General features: G+C 35.0%; 1 protein-coding gene across 1 annotated transcript in view; it reads left to right on the forward strand.

The window, feature by feature from the left end:
• The window catches only part of ROCK2 (Rho associated coiled-coil containing protein kinase 2), a 144433-nt gene that overhangs the window by 80429 nt on the left and 43037 nt on the right, over positions 1–20967 (forward strand). The window contains exons 5-7 of the mRNA XM_059132632.1: positions 7298–7558; positions 17390–17534; positions 19860–19998. Of these exons, the coding sequence (XP_058988615.1) occupies positions 7298–7558; positions 17390–17534; positions 19860–19998 (545 nt within the window). The remainder of the gene's footprint in view (positions 1–7297; positions 7559–17389; positions 17535–19859; positions 19999–20967) is intronic.

A 20967-nucleotide genomic window follows, 5' to 3' on the forward strand; every position in this document is an offset into this window, starting at 1 on the left:
ATACTTTATTCTTTCCTTATATTTACCAGTTTTCAAAGTAAGGGGTTAGTTTCCTTTTATCCTCTAACGGTGAACAGTTCTGAGGGAGTTACCAGTTTGAACTCATGGATTTAAATTGAATTATTTAAATTATTTGATTAATTATTTGAATATCTTATTGATGACCACATTGTGACACCTTTGGCAGGTGACATCCTCTTTTGGTTAATTCCTGAGTCCTTTGGACATAGCTGTGACAGCCTTTGATAGCTTGCTGTCTGACACAATAGGATGTTCCAGACCAATCTTGTACATTAACTGTGCTTATAGGTCCATCCTTTTTACACATGTGAATATTTCCTTGTAATAGATTCCTAGAGTTGGGTTTGCTAGGTCATATGATGTGCACATTTGACGTTTCGATAGATAGGGCCAAATTGCTTTGTAAAAAACTATGTTTTTACAAATTTATATTACTCTAATTATTTAATATTTTTATATCACTACATTTTAGCCAATACTGGATATTCTAGTTATTTAAAATTTTTATTAGTTGCATCTTCAAGAAGAAAAGATGTTATTGTGCTAAAGTACATTTCTTTGGTTAATGATGAGGTTCAGGATATTTCATATGTTTATTAGTAATTTGTATCCCACTTTTCTGTGTGTTGTTTTACTTCTTAAAAATTTGATTTATTAGCATGCAGATAGACCCTGTACATGAATATACATATGTTGGAAATATATTCTGTGTTACAGCTGTTGGAAATATATTCTCTTGAACTGTTGTCTGTTGCTTATTGAGTTTTTAAAAGTAGATGTAATCAAATCTATATATTCTATATTTTGATTCTTACTGGGGAATACCTTCCCCAGCTCAATATAATGAAAATATTCTCTTATACTTTAGCTTTTTATATTTTAATTTTGGGAGGGGCAGGAGTCTCTTTCTGAGTCACCAGGAATTTATTTTTTTATATGAAGTAAGATTTGTTTTTCCCAATGAGCAGCCACTTTTCCCAGGGCCATTTGTAGAAAAGCCCATCTTTTTCCCATGAAGTATATGAAATGTCCTTTATATCATAGACTAAATTACCATATATATGTGAATTTCTTTTGACTCTGTTCTATTACTTTGATTTGTTAAGCACTAAAAAATCATGTTGTTTTAATTTCTGTAGTTTTTCATGTATTTTGTAGGGCAAGTCTTCTCATTGTTCTCCTTTTTTAGTATTTTTGTGGAAATTCTTAACATTTTTTCTGTGAAGTTAGAATTAGCCTTTCCTTCTGTTAAGTACATTTAAAATTTTTTCTTGCATTGCTTTAATTGGTAGATATTTTTGGGTTGTTTTGATTATTTTGAAATATTAAGTCCTCTCATAACAATATAGTGTATATCTGTTTGTAGAGCTTGATTTTCAGTAAAGCCATGTTACTTTTTCTCATTAGATATGTTCAGAAGAAACTTGTGCATAAGAAAACTAGTGTTTGAATATGTAGATATTACAAAATGCAGAAGAACCAGCATTGGTTCAGTCTTTCAGTACAGTGTTGAGTTAATAGAAGTTTTTTATCCTTATCTTTTTTGTTATATTAAACTTAATTGGGTGAGTCCTCTAGTATTTAACGATTAAATCTGATATTTGCTGTAGTTTTCTGATTAAGACAGTAAAGGCCTATCTATTCGTGTTTAGCTTCCCAAGTATTTTTTTAATCAGGAATAATGTTGAAGTATTTGAAGTGTGTTCCTCAGCTGCTTTTATGATGGTTTTCCTGTTTAATCTGTTATTATAGCACACTAAACAAATAAATTTTAAGGTAGTATACAATAAAAAGTAGATGCTATTTGCTATAATTTTATATTCTTTATAGAGTATTGAATTTGATTTACCAATATTTTAAGTAATTGTCCATCTGTTTGTATGACATTTGACCTTTGCTTTAATTCAGTTTTTTTTTTTTAACATGGGCTTTTTTGGGTTGGTTTTCATATTCTGGTGAGACTACCCTAATAAACATAGTTGGGAAGCACAACACTTTTTTCTGAGCTTTGGTACAGTTTATATAAAATAGAAGCTATTCATTCCTTGGGATTGGATTGAACTTGCTTGCATACCTTTCAGGGAAAAGTTTTCAATATATTTAATGATAATTTTTTACCACTAATATTTATTATGATAGCTTCTAAACATCCCAAAGTAGAAAGAAGGTGCATCGAATCCCCTTGAACTATTCAGTCAGCTTCAACAATTACCAGCCATGGCCAATCTTATTTCAGACCCACCAGAAATTGGCAAAGGAGCAGATAGTACCTACTTTAAGTTTTGTGGCCCAAGGGATAGATAGAATGTTGATAACTTATATAATGAGAAAATGAATTTCTACAGATTTCTTATTGAGGCAATTCAAAATATGATAATAAGTACAATTTTTAAAAATACCACTCTGTTAAGGAGAAGAATGAACTTGTTTTCTGGGGTAGTAACCTTTTGTTTAATTGAGGTTCACAGTCAATGTTCCCTATCAAAATTGTAGATGTTCTGTTAATATTAATGTGTAATAAGATTTTTGGACATATTCAGCTTATTAGAAATTATCTTTTCACATAGGTTAGGTACTGCCAAATACTATTATCCACTGGCATATGATTTATTTTTTATTAATAGACTTTATTTTTAAACAGTTTTACATTTATAGAAAAATTGAGCAGATAGTAGAGAGCTCCTATATCCTCCCCTCAACTCGGGACAGTTTCCTCTATTAACATCATACTTTAGTAAGGTACATTTGTTATAATGAATGAACCAGTATTGATATATTATATTAACTAAAGTCCATAATTTATTCAGATTTTCTTGGTTTTTAACCTAATGCTTTTTTTCTGTTGTAGGATTCCATCTAGGATAGTGTGTTATATTTAATTATATCTTCTTAGCCTCCTCTTGGCTGTGGCAATTTCTCAGACTTTTTTCCTTGTTTTTGATGACCTTTAAAGCTTTAAGTATTACCTGTCAGTTATATTATATGATGTGTATAGTCTTATATTAGAATTTGATGTTTTTCTCATTGTTTAGACTAGGGTTATGAGTTTTTAGAGAAAGACTAGAGAGGGAAGGTGCTGTTTTCGTCATGTATCAAGGGCGTATACCAATACTTTATTTATAAGTGTTGATGTTGACCTTGAGCATATGATTCTGATTGAGCCTATTTAGCATTTGGAAGACAAATGATAATGTTAAATTCTTGTCTGGATATTTACCTTTTAGCAAAGTCATTACATTGCAGGTTTGTCACTTTCAGCTGAAGGTTAGGCAGAAGCTTCTCAATTGCAGAGTTTGTTTATTTATTTAAAAGATTTTATTTATTTATTTGAGATCCAGAGAGCACAAGCAGGGGGAGCAGCAGAGGGAGAAAGAGAGGCAGGCTCTCTGCTGAGCAAGGAGCCTGATGTGGGACTTGATCCCAGGACCCTGGGATCATGTCCTTAGCTGAAGGCAGGCACTTAACTGACTGATCCATCCAGGTCCCCATCAGCCGCAGAGTTTAATTGCATTTTGAAATATGGATATTTGCTTTACACTTATATTCAGGTCAAAAAATGCTGTTGCAACTGTGGGACTGTCATTTGAGCTCAGAAAGTACATCCATTGCCAATTTGTGTAGGAGGGAGATCCCACTTCTTGTTTTGATTTTAATAGCAAGGGAAGCATAAAAAGTAGCTTGATGTTAGTTGTCATTAAAAGCTTAAGTTTTGTGGGGCACCTTGGTGGCTCAGTTACTTAAGCATCTGAGTGTAGATTTTGGTTGGAGTCATGATCTCAGGATGGTGAGATCGAGCCCCACCTCTGGCTCCATGCTCAGTAGGGAGTCTGCTTGGGGTTCTCTCTCCCTCTCCCTCTGCCCCTTCCCCTATGCATGCTCTCTTGTGTGAGCTCTCTCTCTAAAATAAATAAAATCTTTCAGGAAAGTTAAAGTTTTGCACATAAGCACTATTTTACCTTATCATTTTAGGTCGTATTAATTAAGAACGTTATAAAGTCTGTAGCTAGAGCTAATTTAGAAAGCTAGTCAGTATTCCATTATAGTAGTTGAGGATGGTCTTGACCAGACAAAGTTTAGTCTTGGCTCTAAGCTCAGATAATTGCCATAAAATTTTACCAGTGCTAAGCCATTGAACTGCTGTATGGTTGCATGAGAATACTCAGCATTTTTTTCTGACAAAAATTCACAGAACAGATGATGATGGTTAAGTCCAAAAGAGCAAATAACATCCGTTTATACTAATTTATTTATTATACGAAGGATTCACATATTTTCCAGAGTACTTACTGATAAGTATTACAGAGAATAACTACAGATTTTCAGTATCACACATTTTTACAAGCTTTGTAAATTTGTCCAATAAAGCCTTTTACTGCTCCACATATGTTTTTACCACTATCTTTAGTTAACACACCTTACCAGATTCTACTTCAGGTTGTACTGAACTAGTGTTTTCTCAATTTCTTTGGAAATATTTTTGTCTGTAGTTCATCTATACAGACTGTTTATAGAGGCTTGTTTTTTTACTCAAACTTGGCACTTACTCTTCCAATAACTGCTAATGACTGCATAATATCAGTAACATCTGTGGACTCATTAAGAGCCGAGGAAAACCACCCAAAATCATTTGCCTTGTTTTTAAATTGACTACTGATACTGCCACCAGTGTCCTCGACTCTTGGAGCAGCTGTCGTTGAAAGACCGAGTCTTGAATTGATTTTATCTAGATGCATTTCTTTGGCTGATGCAATCAAACACAACTTAATTAATTCACCATTGGTGAATGGCTCTTCTTGTGTGCCTAATAAATAAGCCATCTGGAAACGCTCTTCGGTTTCAGTCTTACATACATTTAGCAAATTTTAACATTTTTCCATCGTTAATTTTAAGCTTTTAATTTTGAAAACATTGCAAGAATTCTTGAAATACTTTTTGTTCTCCTCCTACCCAGTCTTTTCTCCTTTTTCTCCTTCTGAGAGATAGCTGCTGTCCTAAAACTTGGATGTTTTTTTCTGTACTCAATCCTTCCATTCCTCCTTTCCAATTAGATCTTCTCTCAACCTTTTATTTTCCTCAGGTGATTTTTTTACTAATTCAGGTTTTTATTTCTCTCTTGAGTCAGTTTATATTATCTGCGACTATATCTGTCTTTTCTTTCAGTTTTCAATTGACTGGCATATATGTAAATTTATGTATGTAAAAATATGTAAAAAAAAAAGTTAACTTTTTTTTTGTTTAAAAATAACTTCTTTTTTTTTTTTTTTAAAGATTTTATTTATTTATTTGACAGACAAGAGATCACGAGCAGGCAGAGAGGCAGGCAGAGAGAGGAAGTGAACCAGGATCCCTGCTGAGCAGAGAGCCTAGTTCCAGGCTCAATCCCAGGGCCCTGGGATCATGACCTGAGCTGAAGTCAGAGGCTTCAACCCACTGAGCCACCCAGGCACCCGTTTTCTTTTTAATTATTTTCTGCTTTTAAAAAAATTCCCTAGCTCCTGTTTTCTTTGGGTTTGTATTGTTCTTTATCTGCCTAATTTTTATTGTCAGTCTTTATTTTCCAGTGCACATATCTGCTTGCATACTGGATAGTGAAAGAAGGAGGGTATCCGATACCTACAAACGCATTTGAAATGATCTGCATTAATTTTATCATGCTTTTTTAAAAAATGGTACATACACAAAGAAATACATAAAACAAGCGCAAAAAGATTTATCTCAAAGCAAACACCTATCTATTCACAACCCAGCTCAAAAAATAAACATTGCTAGCCTCCAGAAGCTCTCTTGTGTTCTTTCCCAATCACTACCTCCCTGTGTTCCTCCCAAAATAACCACTCCTCTGACTTCATTAGTCATCAGTTTCTTGCTTTTCTTTCTAGTGTACCACCTAAACAATCACTCAGGAACTATAGTTTCCCTATTTATTGAACTTTATATAAGTGATACCACTGAATAGCTTTTCTTTTGTATCTAGCTTTTTTGTTCAGTATTATGTTGACATGAGTTATCTACATTGCTACAGTTTATTAGTTTTATTGCTGTTTTATTCCATTGTATGTATATACCACAATTTGTTGGTGTTATTTCGAAATTTTGTTACAAGTAGTGTAAATGTTTTTTGTTCTGTTGGGTTTATTCCTAGGTATAGCATTTTTGAGTACCTATAATCAGTCTCAGTGGGTGATAACAGCTTGTTTTCCAGTGTGGTTACAGAAGTCTAGTTTATAAGTTTCCTTTGTCCTTGCTAGCACTTGGTATTATCAGTTTTAAAATTTTTGGTCATTTTTGGTCATTTTTGTGCATGCAAGGTGTGTCTCACAGTGGTTTAAATTCATCTTTCTCTAATGAGATTTCATACCTTTTCATCTTTGAGTATCTTCTTTTGTGAAATGCCTGCTTAATACTTCTTCATTTTCCTATTAGGTTGTCTCTTCTTTTAAAAGAATTGATTTGTAGGAATTCTTTTTATTTATTTTGAATATGAGTTCTTGGTTTTATTCTGTGTTTTCCCTGTTTGTGGAAACCTTTTCTGTTTGCATTGCTTGCTTCTGGGTGTGAGTTGGGGCATGTTGGGTGGAATGTACAAATAACTTTTCTTCTGAATTTGTGGTTCCCATGCCTCTGGGGAGTAAGTAGCAGCCCTCGCTTGGTGTGATTTCTCTGGTCCCAGTGCCACTGTTCTAGTCTGGGAGCCACTTGCTGCTTATGAGCAAGATGATAGGGAATAAGAGAGAGAAGGCCCTGTTCTAACTGTGGCTACCCAAAGCTCACTCCTTTCCAGTGGTATGAGTAACCCTCTTCTTACATCTATAGAATGTGGTATCTTTTAGGTTTTTCTGAGCTGCGCCTACCTCCTTAGCTTTCTTTTTTGTGAATTATGTACAGTAGCTTGTTTTGTTTTCAGAAAGTTGTTTTTTAAAATTATGAATTCTTTTGTCATTCTTTTCATCTTTTATGTCCCTTATTCAGTTTCTCTTTTAAAATATCTTTGTTTAACTAAATTCTTGTATTCTCTAAGAGGGAAAATTATTCATTTAGCTATGTTTTTCAGCATAAAAAAGTTAACTATATAAAAAGTTTTGTCTGATACCTGTTTTTCCATTAGGAATATCCAAATCTAAAAATCAAAGCTTTCATCAAATTCAACTCTTCTGGTTGGAAAATAATTTGTCTTTTTCAATAGTAATAAATTTGGAGGTTTTGTTCCATTTATGCTTTTTGATTTTTGTTTTTGTTTTCTTAAATTTTTTTTTTCCTTTCTCATTTTGTTTTACAGCTCTTTTGTGCTTTTCAAGATGATAAGTATCTGTACATGGTAATGGAGTACATGCCTGGTGGAGATCTTGTAAACCTTATGAGTAACTATGATGTACCTGAAAAATGGGCCAAATTTTATACTGCTGAAGTTGTTCTTGCTCTGGATGCCATACACTCCATGGGCTTAATTCACAGAGATGTAAAGCCTGACAACATGCTCTTGGATAAACATGGACATCTTAAGTTGGCAGATTTTGGCACATGTATGAAGATGGATGAAGTAAGTAATAAGCAAGTAAAAAAAAATGCTAGTTTTTAAAAAACAAAAATGAAAGAAGCTTCAAATCTTTATAGTTTTAAACAAATATAAATTTAGTTTTGCTATGTAATGACTTAAAATAAAACTGTTTTTTTAACTGATCATCTAGCTACAGAGTGCTTTATTATTTATTTATATAGTACAAGATTTGGTAAATACAAGAGAAATAAGAATACAGAAAACCTGGGTATCACCCCATAGAATGGTGACAAGCATTTGCTATCATTTAAAACTAGTTCATGTGCAAAATGATTCAGGTGAAGAATAGAACACAAATATAAATTAAGGTACATGGGTATTATTTCCATCACCATTATTATTTCTCTATTTTTCCTTAAAAAGGAAAAAAAAAACCCTAAGAAGTTTACGTTACTGTCTCCTACCAACCCTGTCTGCATCAACCATGTGGAATACATTTAGGAACATCATGTGTTGTGTACTTTACCTATAGAACAATTCACATTATAATTAATAGGTTCAGTAGTTTTAGCCTCATACTAATTATGATATTGATTTATTTATTTATGTTGCAAAATTTGTATCTCTTCTCTTTTTCTCTGTAAGTATACTATATATATAATTCCTTGCAGTAGTTCCTAATGGGGAGGAATCATGGTTTGTTTGTTTGTTTGTTTGTATTTGTATTTCTTTGTTGGATCTAAGGGGTGACCTACTTATATCAGACTTCTTAAATGTTAGTGCATGTTGACAGCAAACTAGATATTATCTTTTGTATGGTTTTTATAACCTTCCAGTATGCTTATATAGCTAATCATATTTCTTAACAAAAATATCTTTTCAAGATGTTTATTTTTAATTAAGCTGATTTTCTTTTCTCTTAACCTCTTATGCCATCTTTGTGACATTCACTTTTATAGATCATACTGTCTTCATCAGCATTCTTCTAAGTTCAGCTCAAATTTTACCTCATTTACAGAGTTCTTCCTGATAATCCTAATCTGACTGATCACTTTTCTAATGTTCTTATTTAGAATTTGTGCTGTATTTCGTAGACCCTTTTCATATATCTAGGTTGTCTGCTCTGTCTACTCAACATTCCTTTCTTCTTTGGTCTTCTTCATTGATTATGTAGTCACTGTGTCCGCGTTTCGTATACATTAATTTTTAGTAGATGGAGCATTTGTCCCCAAAGCTCCCTCTTGTGGTGTTTATCATAATACAGTATAAAATGGTTAATATTAAAAATTATCTTTAATGAAAATAAAGTATAATTTTCTAATAGAATGCCAAATTTTTGTATGTCTGTTTTACATAATGAGTGGTGTTTTTGTACTGTGCTTCCATGGTTGTATTCTAATTTTAATTAAACCAAAAACTTTTGGGAGGATGTGGAGAAATAAGTCATACCACATGTTTTTAGGGTAGGTAATGATGGTTAAGGAAGAAAGGGTATAGAGTGTGGGGAACAGGACAGAATATGGTTTTTATAGAATAATTTTACAAGCATGTAAGTAAATACTAAATTAAGTGACTTAAATATCTTACATTGTCTCTTTATAAGGCAAAATAATGTAATTTTATTTACTATTTCTTAATTCAGGTACATTTAGCTGAGCTAATTATACTCCTTGACTCATTGCTTATAGTCATTAGGAGTCAACAGAAAAGCTTCATCTGGTTTTTATTTTATGATGTCTTCCCCCGTTCCGTTTCAGTTTTATTCTCTTTGTCCCTAATAAACAGCCACTGTCATGTGTTTACTATAAGCTCTTGCAGACTATTAATATAGTGTACATATGTATAAATAATATAATGGTATGGATGTCTTTTTTTTTTTAACTTTTTTCACTTAATCTTGTTTTATATCTATTCTGATACCTGTAAATTAGCTCAGTCCTTCTTAATTTTCCATGTTATCTGTCTATTTGATTGTACTTATTCCCCTTTGTGTTGGATTCCTAGGCCACATCAGCTCCCTGCTGCCAGCAGTACTATGTTGAGCATAAACATTGATGTTGAGCACCTTCAGACATGTCCCATTTGTATTCTGACAAGGGTTTCCTCTGAATATACACTTAGAAGAAGTGGGACTGCTGACTCAGAGGATACATAAATAAAGTATTACCTGACTGCCAGAATGGCTGTAAATGTTATAACCTCTTGCTAGTAGTGCATTTGAGTTCGTGTCTCTCTGTGTTATTACTCTGCCTTCCTATTACTCGTCTAAATCTTATCAATTCCGTTGGTGTAAGGTGGTAGATTTTAAAAATGGTATTTATTTTATAATTAATGATGTCAAACTTTTCTTCATGCATTTGTGAGTCATTTTATCTCATGAATTACTTGTGTATCTTTTAACCTTTTTATAATCAACTTCTTGTTGATGTTCCGGATTTCCTTATATAATCTCAATAGTGATTGTACAGATATTGCTCATATCATCTCCCAGTCAGCTATGCATTTGTTTCTGTTTGAATAGGAGTTCTTAATTTTGATGTAGTGAAATATATATCCTTTAAATACTGAAGTTTTAAAATGTTGTTTGTTTTACCCCAGAACTCCATTCCTCAACTAACACTAATGATGAGAACAGCTATATATGTTGAAGAACAAAGGAGTTTTTTTATTAAAATCTATAGTACATAGAATTTATAATTTTGTTATGTTAGCTGTTAATGTAAATGGTGCTACTGCAAGTTTTAGGTTCATCACTTTATTGGCCTCTGTTTGATTATCATTATAGTCTCAAAGCTATTAGAAATGATCCTAGTTTCGTTCTCATTCATCTGCACGTCTATGGAAGGGATTGGCAAACTGGAGTTCAAGGCCAGATTTGACCTGTGGCTTGGTTTTGTACAGCTCCTGTACTAAAAATGGTTTGTACATTTTTAAAAAGATGTTAAAAAAAAAAAAGATAAGAGGTAGAGATCCTATGTGCCTACAAATCCTAAAATATTTATTAAGTATTACTAAAATATTTATTGGCCTTGGGATGCCTGGGTGGCTCAGTTGGTTAAGCAGCTGCCTTCGGCTCAGGTCATGATCCCAGCGTCCTGGGATCGAGTCCCATATCGGGCTCCTTGCTCCGCAGGGAGCCTGCTTCTCCGTCTGACTCTGCCTTCCACTCTGTCTGCCTGTGCTCACTCTCGCTCGCTCTCTCTGACAAATGAATAAAATCTTTTAAAAAAAAATATTTATTGGCCTTTTATAGAAAACTTTGTCAGCCCTTTATCTACAATATAGACAGAGATCCTCAGATTATTTTTTAGCTCTCCTGGCGATGGATAAATGCAAAAATAAAACACAACTAAATATTATAACCACAAAGACTAAAAGAATTGGTTACTATTGCAGTTAAGAGTACTGGCATATGTCAGAAAGTTCTCTCAATAAAAGTGTGGGCTTGCGGCGCCTGGGTGGCTCAGTGGGTTAAGCAGCTGCCTTCGGCTCGGGTCATGATCTCAGGGTCCTGGGATCGAGTCCCGCATCGGGCTCTCTGCTTCAGCAGGGAGCCTGCTTCCCTCTCTCTCTGCCTGCCTCTCCATCTACTTGTGATTTCTCTCTGTCAAATAAATAAATAAAATCTTAAAAAAAAAAGTGTGGGCTTACACAGTTTCCTGGATACTATGACTCTTTATCTCTCTGGAAAAAAAACATATAGATGTGAGTGAATGTCACAGTGTAGTATATTTACATCTAGATGTGTCTCAGTAGATAGCCAAGAAGTACGGCTATTTATTTATTTTTAAAAGATTTTATTTTATTTATTTGACAGAGAGAGATACAGCGAGAGAGGGAACACAAGCAGGGAGAGGGAGAAGGGGGCTTCTTTCTGAGCAGGGAGCCCCATGTGGGGCTTGATCTCAGGACCCTGGGATCATGACCTGAGCTGAAGGCAGATACTTAACAGACTGAGCCAGCCAGGTGCCCCGTAGTGCTGCTATTTAAAATTGCTTACTTAGTTAGGTAAATGGAGTTCTCTCTTTGCTTGATATTGGGCATTTTATAGCTACCTTTACCACCTTTTAAGGCACATTTTGTGTCAGTGTTTTAGGTTACCTGAAAATAATATAAAATTATATCCCTTAATATTCTAGTGTGTGCTATTTGATTATATTGAGGCTGTACTTCTTTAAAGATTTTTTCTTTAATTTATTTGACAGAGAGATCACTAGTAGGCAGAGAGGCAGGCAGAGAGAGAGGGGAAGGCAGCCCTCCCCACTGAGCAGAGAGCCCGATGTGGAGCTCAATCCCATGACCCTGAGATCATGACCTGAGCTGAAGGCAGTACTTCTTTAAAAGCTAATTGGTAAATTGTTAATGTTCTTAACCCTTCTGCAAGTGACAACAGTTTTTAAAATGAAGGTGTTTCTACTCATATTTCTGAAAAAACCCTATTTTCTGCAAAATTATATTTAGAAAAGAATAGGTTTATGGGGACAGTAGGGACAGACTGTTCAAAAGCTATGCAGCTTTGTAACCAGAGCCCTAATAAAAGTAATAATTGGTATCCCTAGGAGATAACTAGAATAACAGGCAGCCTTTTGTGTGTTGGGCACTGTATAATGCAAATGGACATGGGCTTCTAAACCAGTTGGGCTGTTTTTTAAATAGAACAAAGAAGAAGCAGGACTTTGCACTAGCCGAGAATTTTAAAAGGTAAGGGATATGCCTGTTTGAAAAAGGAGTCCCTGCTGCAAGTACTCATTTTTTTAAAGTTACTTAACAGTTCATTTATTTAACAAGTATTTATTGAGCATCTACTATATGCCAGCCAGTTTTTTTTTCATTTTATTTTATGTTATTTCTTTTCAGTGTTCCAAAAATTCATTGTTTATGCACCATTTTTTTATTTTTTTTTTATTTTTTTATTTTTTATAAACATATATTTTTATCCCCAGGGGTACAGGTCTGTGAATCACCAGGTTTACACACTTCACAGCACTCACCAAATCACATACCCTCCCCAATGTCCATAATCCCACCCCCTTCTCCCAAACCCCCTCCCCCCGGCAACCCTCAGTTTGTTTCGTGAGATTAAGAGTCACTTATGGTTTGTCTCCCTCCCAATCCCATCTTGTTTCATTTATTCTTCTTCTACCCACTTAAGCCTCCATGTTGTATCACCACTTCCTCATATCAGGGAGATCATATGATAGTTGTCTTTCTCTGCTTGACTTATTTCGCTAAGCATGATACGCTCTAGTTCCATCCATGTTGTTGCAAATGGCAAGATTTCATTTCTTTTGATGGCTGCATAGTATTCCATTGTGTATATATACCACAATTTCTTGATCCATTCATCTGTTGATGGACATCTAGGTTCTTTCCATAGTTTGGCTATTGTGGACATTGCTGCTATAAACATTCGGGTGCACGTGCCCCTTTGGATCACCACGTTTGTATCTTTAGGGTAAATACCCAATAGTGCAATTGCTGGGTCATAGGGCAGTTCTATTTTCAACATTTTGAGGAACCTCCATGCTGTTTTCCAGAGTGGCTGCACCAGCTTGCATTCCCACCAACAGTGTAGGAGGGTTCCCCTTTCTCCGCATCCTCGCCAGCATCTGTCATTTCCTGATTTGTTGATTTTAGCCATTCTGACTGGTGGTTTTGATTTGTATTTCCCTGATGCCGAGTGATATGGAGCACTTTTTCATGTGTCTGTTCGCCATCTGGATGTCTTCTTTGCAGAAATGTCTGTTCATGTCTTCTGCCCATTTCTTGATTGGATTATTTGTTCTTTGGGTGTTGAGTTTGCTAAGTTCTTTATAGATTCTGGACACTATGCACCATTTTTAATCATTAAAATGGACTGAGTTGGCTCCTGCCTGTGTAGTAGTCAAGCCGAGGCTCTTAATGCTTTTCTGATAATTAAGAATTCCATTTACAATTTTTTCCACTTTCACAGGAACCACTTAGAATAGTCTCCTTGGCCAACCTCAAGATTTATGACTGACCAGTTTTGTGTTTTCTGTAAACTTCCACTTATGATATTATAATATCTAATATAAATTCCAGATATATTTTAGCAAATAAGCATTTAATCTTACCCATTTAAATTACTCATGAGGAAGCTTTTGAAAATGCGTACCTGTTTATGTTGCTCTCTTGCTTAAAACCCTTCTGTAGATTCCTATCTACTGAGTCAAGTTCAAACTCCTTAGCTTGTCTGTATGAAGCTTCTTCATGGTGTGATCCCTTCCACATTTCACCCTCATTCTCTATCATTTGACCTTTTGTGCCTTATAGTTCACTGGTCTTAAATTACCTGTTGTTGTTTCAGTGCCATAAAATCAATGATTTCATGATTCCTGGCCTTCAAATACGATGTTGGATACAGTTTACTTGGTAGATTCCTACTCATACCTTGAAACTCAGTCCACAGTTTGCTTATCTTGGCTCCTATGTCCTTGGCCATGCCCCCCTTATGAAGCATTTCTCTTATTTCTTGGCACTGTAAGTCGTTGAAGACTTGTGTTTTCTCTGTCGTAGCTATGGAATGAGCCACTTTTCCAGGAAGCTCAGATCTCTTTTATTCAAGAATGGTATTTAGAAATCAGTATTTGGGCACTAGATATGCTTATTGCTCCTCGAGTGCCGTTATTTCTAGGCCTTGTCACCAGACACATGTATACTGAATATACTGTATGTGCGAATCTGTATGTACACACATGTTCATATTTAATTCTGTATTTATCTCTCTGTATATCTAGGCTACTAAAATCATGAGTTCACACTGATACTGATTCTTTTCCTACACCACAGGGCTTATTGTAATCTTCTTCCCTTCCTCCCCCCTTTCCCTTTTCTCTGAGAAACCTGGCTCTTTTGGGGCACGTGGGTGGCTCAGTTGGTTAAGGGTCTGCGTTTGGCTCAGGTCTTGATCCCAGGGTCCTAGGATGGAGGTCTGTATCAGGTTCCCTGCTCAGCAGGGAGTCTGCCTCTCCCTCTCCCCCTGCCTCTGACCCTGCTTGTGCGTTCTCTCTGTCAGATAAATAAATAAAATAAAATAAAAAAATAAAGAAACCTGGCTGTCATTGCCTACAGTTTATTTACTTGTTCAACTCTAGAAGACAAACATAAAATTATTTCAGAATTAATTACTAATTACCCTATGACAGATTTACTAATTAGAATATGTTATTTTTGTGCAGTTCCTTTGTGTTTAGCCTTATAGTATCTGTTTTCTGAATACTTATGTTTGTGCTCACTTCGGCAGCACATATACAGAGTTACTTAGGTTAGTTTTTTTCATCACTGCCCCATTTGGTATGGTTATGTTATTAATTTATAAAACAGGTTCAGTTTTTACTGTTTGTATTCCATTTGGAGTATCCCCCCCCCCGACGCACACATCCTAGTTGATTTTAATTGCTTATTCATAGTCTTTATGATGTGTGAAACATTCCTCTGGCTTTCTGAGTTGAACCTGTACAAACTGTATGCTTAGAGAAGGATCTTACCGTCCTTACTCCTACTGCCCCGTTCGCATACTCCCACTGATCTCCACCCTTTTCCCACCCACACCCACCATTGGTAAACCAGGTTTTAGTTTCTGGTTTATCATTTCTGTATTTCTTTCCATTTTTAAATTAATTATTTTTATTAACATATAATATGTTATTTGCCCGGGGGTACAGGTGTGTGAATCGTCAGGCTTACACATTTCACAGCACTCACCATAGCACCTACCTTCCCCATTGTCCATCACCCCACTGTATTTCTTTAGGATAGGAGAAGAGACTTGTCATACATGTGGATTCTGTTTCATGTAATTTGAGAACTTCTCCAGAAGACAGTTTTTTTTAAAAGATTTTATTTATTTATTTGATAGATAGAGATAGAGGTAGAGATCACAAGTAGACAGAGAAGAAGGCAGAGTGAGAGAGAGGAGGAAACAGGTTCCCTGCTGAGCAGAGAGCCCTATGCGGGGCTCGATCCCACGTCCTGGATCTTGACCCGAGCTGAAGGCAGAGGCCTCACCCACTGAGCCACCCAGGTGCCCCTCCATGAGACAGTTTTAAAATGTCTTTTACAAATGTTTATTTAAAAAAATCTTAACCTCCAGTACGCTAGTCAAAAATTGTGGTTGGAGTATTTATTTTTCCAAAAGCAGAGTGCTGTTTACGTAGTTTCCCTACTAAAAATTCTTTAGTCTAAGATTTTATTTATTTATTTGGAGGGAAACAACATGAGCAGGGGGAGGGGCAGAGAGAGAGAATCCCAAGCAGACCCCATACTGAGTGTGGAACCCACACAGGGCTTGAACTCCTGAACCAGAGACCATGACCTGAGCCAAAATCAAGAGTAAGTGGCTTAACCAGCTGAGCCACCCAGGCGCCCCTTCACTCTTTTCCTGAATATGCTTTATAAAAAGTCATTCTAGTTCCTTTATTTTTCTCTTGTTTCTTTCTAAGCTGTCATACCTCTCTCTCTGGTAAAGCCTAACATGTCCCATCCTTTACAGCCTAACTTTATGCCGGTTTTTTTTTTTTTTTTAATCTTACCCTTTCCTCTCTTTCCTCTAAACCTTTGAATGCTAAATGATTTTTTCTCCAATGGCATTTTTTGGTGTGTGTGTCCAGTTAGGTTTTAGTTCTTGAGTCTTACAGGATTCATTTTTTAAAGTCTAGTTTTGGTAGATATATTTGAAAGGAGTTTTATTTACCCAAACAAGTAAAAATGACTTCTATTCTCTATTTGCTATATACGCAGGGAAGTAAAATCATTGCATTATTGTTGCTAATTTGAAGAATGAAAAGATTGTTTTCAAAATTAATTTCCCATGATTAACATATATTTTTATTGCACTTAAATACATTTACATAAGTCATATTTACAAAATACATGGAACTTCCTTTTCCCAAGGTGTTCATAACACTTAGTATTTCGGGAATTTATATTAGCTTCCTTATGAGGAAAGTGAATGACATACTCTTTCCTGGGGAGGTAAGGGAAATGGAGGGCATTTAAATTAGTCTATAAACTTCGCAAGTTTGCACAGAGCTGGAGGTGAACGAATAGTATTTAGCATTATAGTATTAGAGTGATTTCATTTTACAGCACACACACACACATGCTATAAGATGCACATGGATGCATATATTTACAATGGTTCTTGTCAAAAAGACATCAGGGATTGTCATATTACTCATTAAAACTAAATACAGATAACAATTTTTTATCATTTTGCCAAATATCTTGATGCCACAATTCCATATTTCTAAATACACAGCTTGGTGGTATATAGCTTTCAAGCTGTTAAGATCTTTTAATTTAAACATTTTATCTATTTCCACCATTTTTTCTTAATATGATAAGAACTGTGTCTTTATCCAGCTCCAAACTAGGCTCTTTGTAATCTTAATTACTGGAGTTTCTTTTGAAAACACCAAAGTTTCCTTTCTCTCTAATTCTTTTCCCCAGGTCACTGCCTTAAGATCACGTTGTTTTGTACTTCCCTTGTAACTACTTAGTAGTTAAGATCACGTTGTTTTGTACTTCCCTTGTAACTACTTAGTAGTGTAAGAAAGAGAAACAAAAGATGTTGATTTGTTTGGGATTCCCTTAGAGTTTACCACTTTTTCCTTCTTCCATTGATGAAGCCTCCTGTATTTTAGAGTGGAAAAGTCATTCTTGATTTCCTGTAATCTGGACACTTTTAGGCATTTCGTAATACATTTATCTCCTATCCTCCCAAAGCTGTATCAGCAATGAAGTTCTGTTGGTAGCAATTTGTAGTCACTACATAAATATAGTAATAAATGGAATAGTTGTATTTATGTGTGTATGTTTTTACATGCAGCTGGTTTTCTCTCTCTTTACCAGACAGGCATGGTGCATTGTGATACAGCAGTTGGAACACCTGATTATATTTCACCTGAGGTTCTCAAATCACAAGGGGGTGATGGTTACTATGGGCGAGAATGTGATTGGTGGTCTGTGGGTGTTTTCCTTTTTGAGATGCTGGTGGGTGAGTAGATATTTTGTCTTTTTTTCAAAACCCATCTCATAACACTAGTTTTAAGTCAAGAATTTGGGAATATAAGGACATTGTGTCCTGTGGAAGAAGTAGGATTTTTAAAAACTTTGAATTAGTTGTATCAGATATGACAGATTACTAATTGGAAAGTTAAAACCAAATTGTACTGGCACAATGATTTAGTGAAAAGTAAAAGGATTCGAAAGTATGTTGCTAGGAAATAATTCTTCAGTGGCCTTTTTGTATGAAGAAAATGTTAGAAGAAGAAGCAAGTTTATAGCTCTAGTGGGCTGCTAGTCTAAGATTTTCTTGATTAATATTTGTTGTAAATATTTTAAGTATAAGGCTGTTAACATTTGTTCCAATTTTGTTTATATAGTTATGTAATTGATTTTTGTCAACTATGTTTGTTACTTGTATTTACATATGGTTTTAATTCTAGTAAAATAAATTATAAATAGTTATTGACTGATTATCGATAAAAATATTTTATAATATTTCATTCTCAGAAATCTCAGGCAAATTTAATAATTTCTTTCACTTTGACCAAATCAAAATTTGGAAGGCGCAGGTATTTCAAAATTTTTATTTATATCGTAGATTTCATTCTTAAGATTCCCTATTCCTAAGTACTGGGGTCACAAAAATATCTTCCAGCTAAGGAAGCCAATAACTGAATCATCTGGCTTGAGGATATAGCTAAATCTATTTTCTGGGGCTAATCTATCTTAAGGCTAATAACATTATATGAAACAACTTTAAAGTTGAAAATTTATCTTTAGAAATTGGAGAATTTATTTTCTAGAGGATAACCCTAAAAAAAAGTGGTAGTAGAAAATTTGTATGATTATTATGATTATTGCTTTAAAAAATCAGAACATTTTGGCAAGTCTCAAATTTAAATAATATTTAATCAATTAATAAATAATATTTAATCAATGTTTTTGTGGTGTAAATTGCCTTCTCTTGATGACCATTTTGTGTATATAGTATTGCTCTTGCTGTGCTTTAAACTCATGTCATAGTATGACCTATGTTTTGGGGGGCTTTTTTTTTTTTTTTTTTGTAGTGCATCTCTTTACATGCAGGATATGTTCCCAGGTAGCTGTTCATTCTCCCCACCTCTGACCCAATCTGATGATGCATTAGGTGTTCTTGTAATCTTTTTAAAGTAGAATTATTCTATCATTTGCCTAGATTCTCCTAGGGATTTAGAAAGTAATTTGGAGAAAGTCACATAGCTCCTTTGAAGAGACCATTTAAATACCTGCTACTGTTTTCAACTCTTGAGTTGAATTTAATGACTTTGAATGGCATTGATTTTCAATATTCTGAGCTTACTCTGGTGCTTGCCTAGGTTGGTTAGCATGGGACTTCATTTAAGGAACTCTACTGTAATTTAAAATGGCGCTAGAAAAATCTTGAATTCAAAGCACCCCTTTGCCCTCTTTGAAAACAAACAAAAATTACCTGAATACCCCTTTTGAAATTTTGGATTGTCTGATTTGGGGAAGTCTGGTTTCTGCTAAGGTGACTTACAGATGAGTCATACTGGCAGGGCCTTTAATTCTTGGGACTTTAGATGAGTACTGGCCAAAATGGCGCCTTCAATTTTTTCTGTCTTTACACTCCAGTGCCTTTTTAGCATAGCCATTAGTCTGTAGGAACACTGCATTGGGAGACCATTTCTGCCATTATGAATTCTAGCTATGTGTCATCTTAGGCAAATCTCATATGAAGTAATAGGATTGGTCTGACTCTGTCCAGTTTATCATGGTGAAAATGGTTTATGTTTGCACATTCCAGTGTGGTAAGCCTGGGCCACACTGAGCTCTTAAAATGTGGTTAGTGTGACTAGGGAACTGAAATTTTTATTTTATTTCATTTTAATTAATTAAACTTTAAATTTTAATTCAACTTTAAATTTAACTTAAATGTTGGCAGTGGCTACTCTATTGTATAGCATAGCTCTAGAGCGTAATCTCAAGAAGGACTGATCCAGCTCAAGCATTAGAAGATTCTCATCTATCTGGCCCTACTAAATAATCTTCTCCATTGTAAAAACAATAAAAAATTCTATAGTTAGCATTGATTTTATTTTGCTTTTAAGAGTTGCTGGTACATTGGTGTGATTAAAATTTAAATACATCCTTGGTATGTGCTGGTGTGTTTCAACTGAGGCTCCTCACCCATAGATCACTTGTTGTATCATGCATGTGACAAATTTAAACTTAACGTGTTTAAATAATAGATGAAAAGTGTTTAATTTTCATTCTCTGTTAGTTACACTCAGTGTCTTTTTTCTTGGAATTTTAGGGGATACTCCGTTTTATGCAGATTCACTTGTAGGAACATACAGCAAAATTATGGATCATAAAAACTCACTATGTTTCCCTGAAGATGCAGAAATTTCTAAACATGCAAAGAATCTCATTTGTGCCTTCTTAACAGATAGGTAATGTACATTGAATTTCTTTGTAGAGTGCCCTTAGCTCCCCCCGCCCTTTTTAAAGATTTTTTATTTATATGAAAGAGCACAGTGTGCAAGAGAGAGAACACAAGTTGGGGGAGGGGGCGGGGAACAAAGGGAGAAGGAGAAACAGTGACATGGGGCTTGATCCCAGGACCTTGGGATCATGACCTGAGCAGAAGGCAGATGCTTAACTGAGCCACCAAGGCTCCCTGAGAGCCCTTAACTTTTAAATTTGTAAAAATGAAAGCATAAACATTTATTTACATATAAAGTCTTTTGTTCTCTTTATCCAAATTGCTTGGGTTAGCCTTTTCCTACTGCTGGGCCTGGTGTTGAGTTGCTCTTGTCATTATGTGTGTGCAACCCCACTGTAATCAAACTCTAACCTTACCTTCATGTCTAAAAAGAAAAAACAGAACTTAGTAAGGCATTTGAGAGGAGTAAAGCTTGTATTATTCACATTTTATCCTTTGAAGTGATAAGCCCATCTGACTCTTATTGTACGACTCTTGAGAGAACAGTGTTTGGTGCAGATACGTACTTGACAGGTTATAATCTCAAAAACTGTTTGTATTTGACTTGGGAGTGCCTCCTTCCCAGCCTTTTTATTTGCATTTGAATATACTCTGGAAATTCTATATTTCTTAAAACAAAATAGGTGAACAATGCTATGAAACCTGCTTCAAGAAGAGAAGATAGAAAACTCTTGGGAGTTTCTTCCTTGGCCTTTTTATTCAGTTCTTTTAGATTTGTGATAAGAGTCAGCCTGTCAGAGGACCAGCTTATATGCACCACAGTCCAAACTTTATTCACCAGCATTGTGATCTTAGGGAAATAATTTTACTTTTGGGGGAAATTTTACTTATCCATGAACAGTGGGATCAGATCAAATTGATAACTCAGGGCATTTCTAGCTCGAAAAGTGTTCTGATTTCTCAGCAAAAACCATAT

The sequence above is a fragment of the Mustela lutreola genome, chromosome 9 (assembly GCF_030435805.1).
Source record: "Mustela lutreola isolate mMusLut2 chromosome 9, mMusLut2.pri, whole genome shotgun sequence".
Classification (NCBI taxonomy): domain Eukaryota; kingdom Metazoa; phylum Chordata; class Mammalia; order Carnivora; family Mustelidae; genus Mustela; species Mustela lutreola.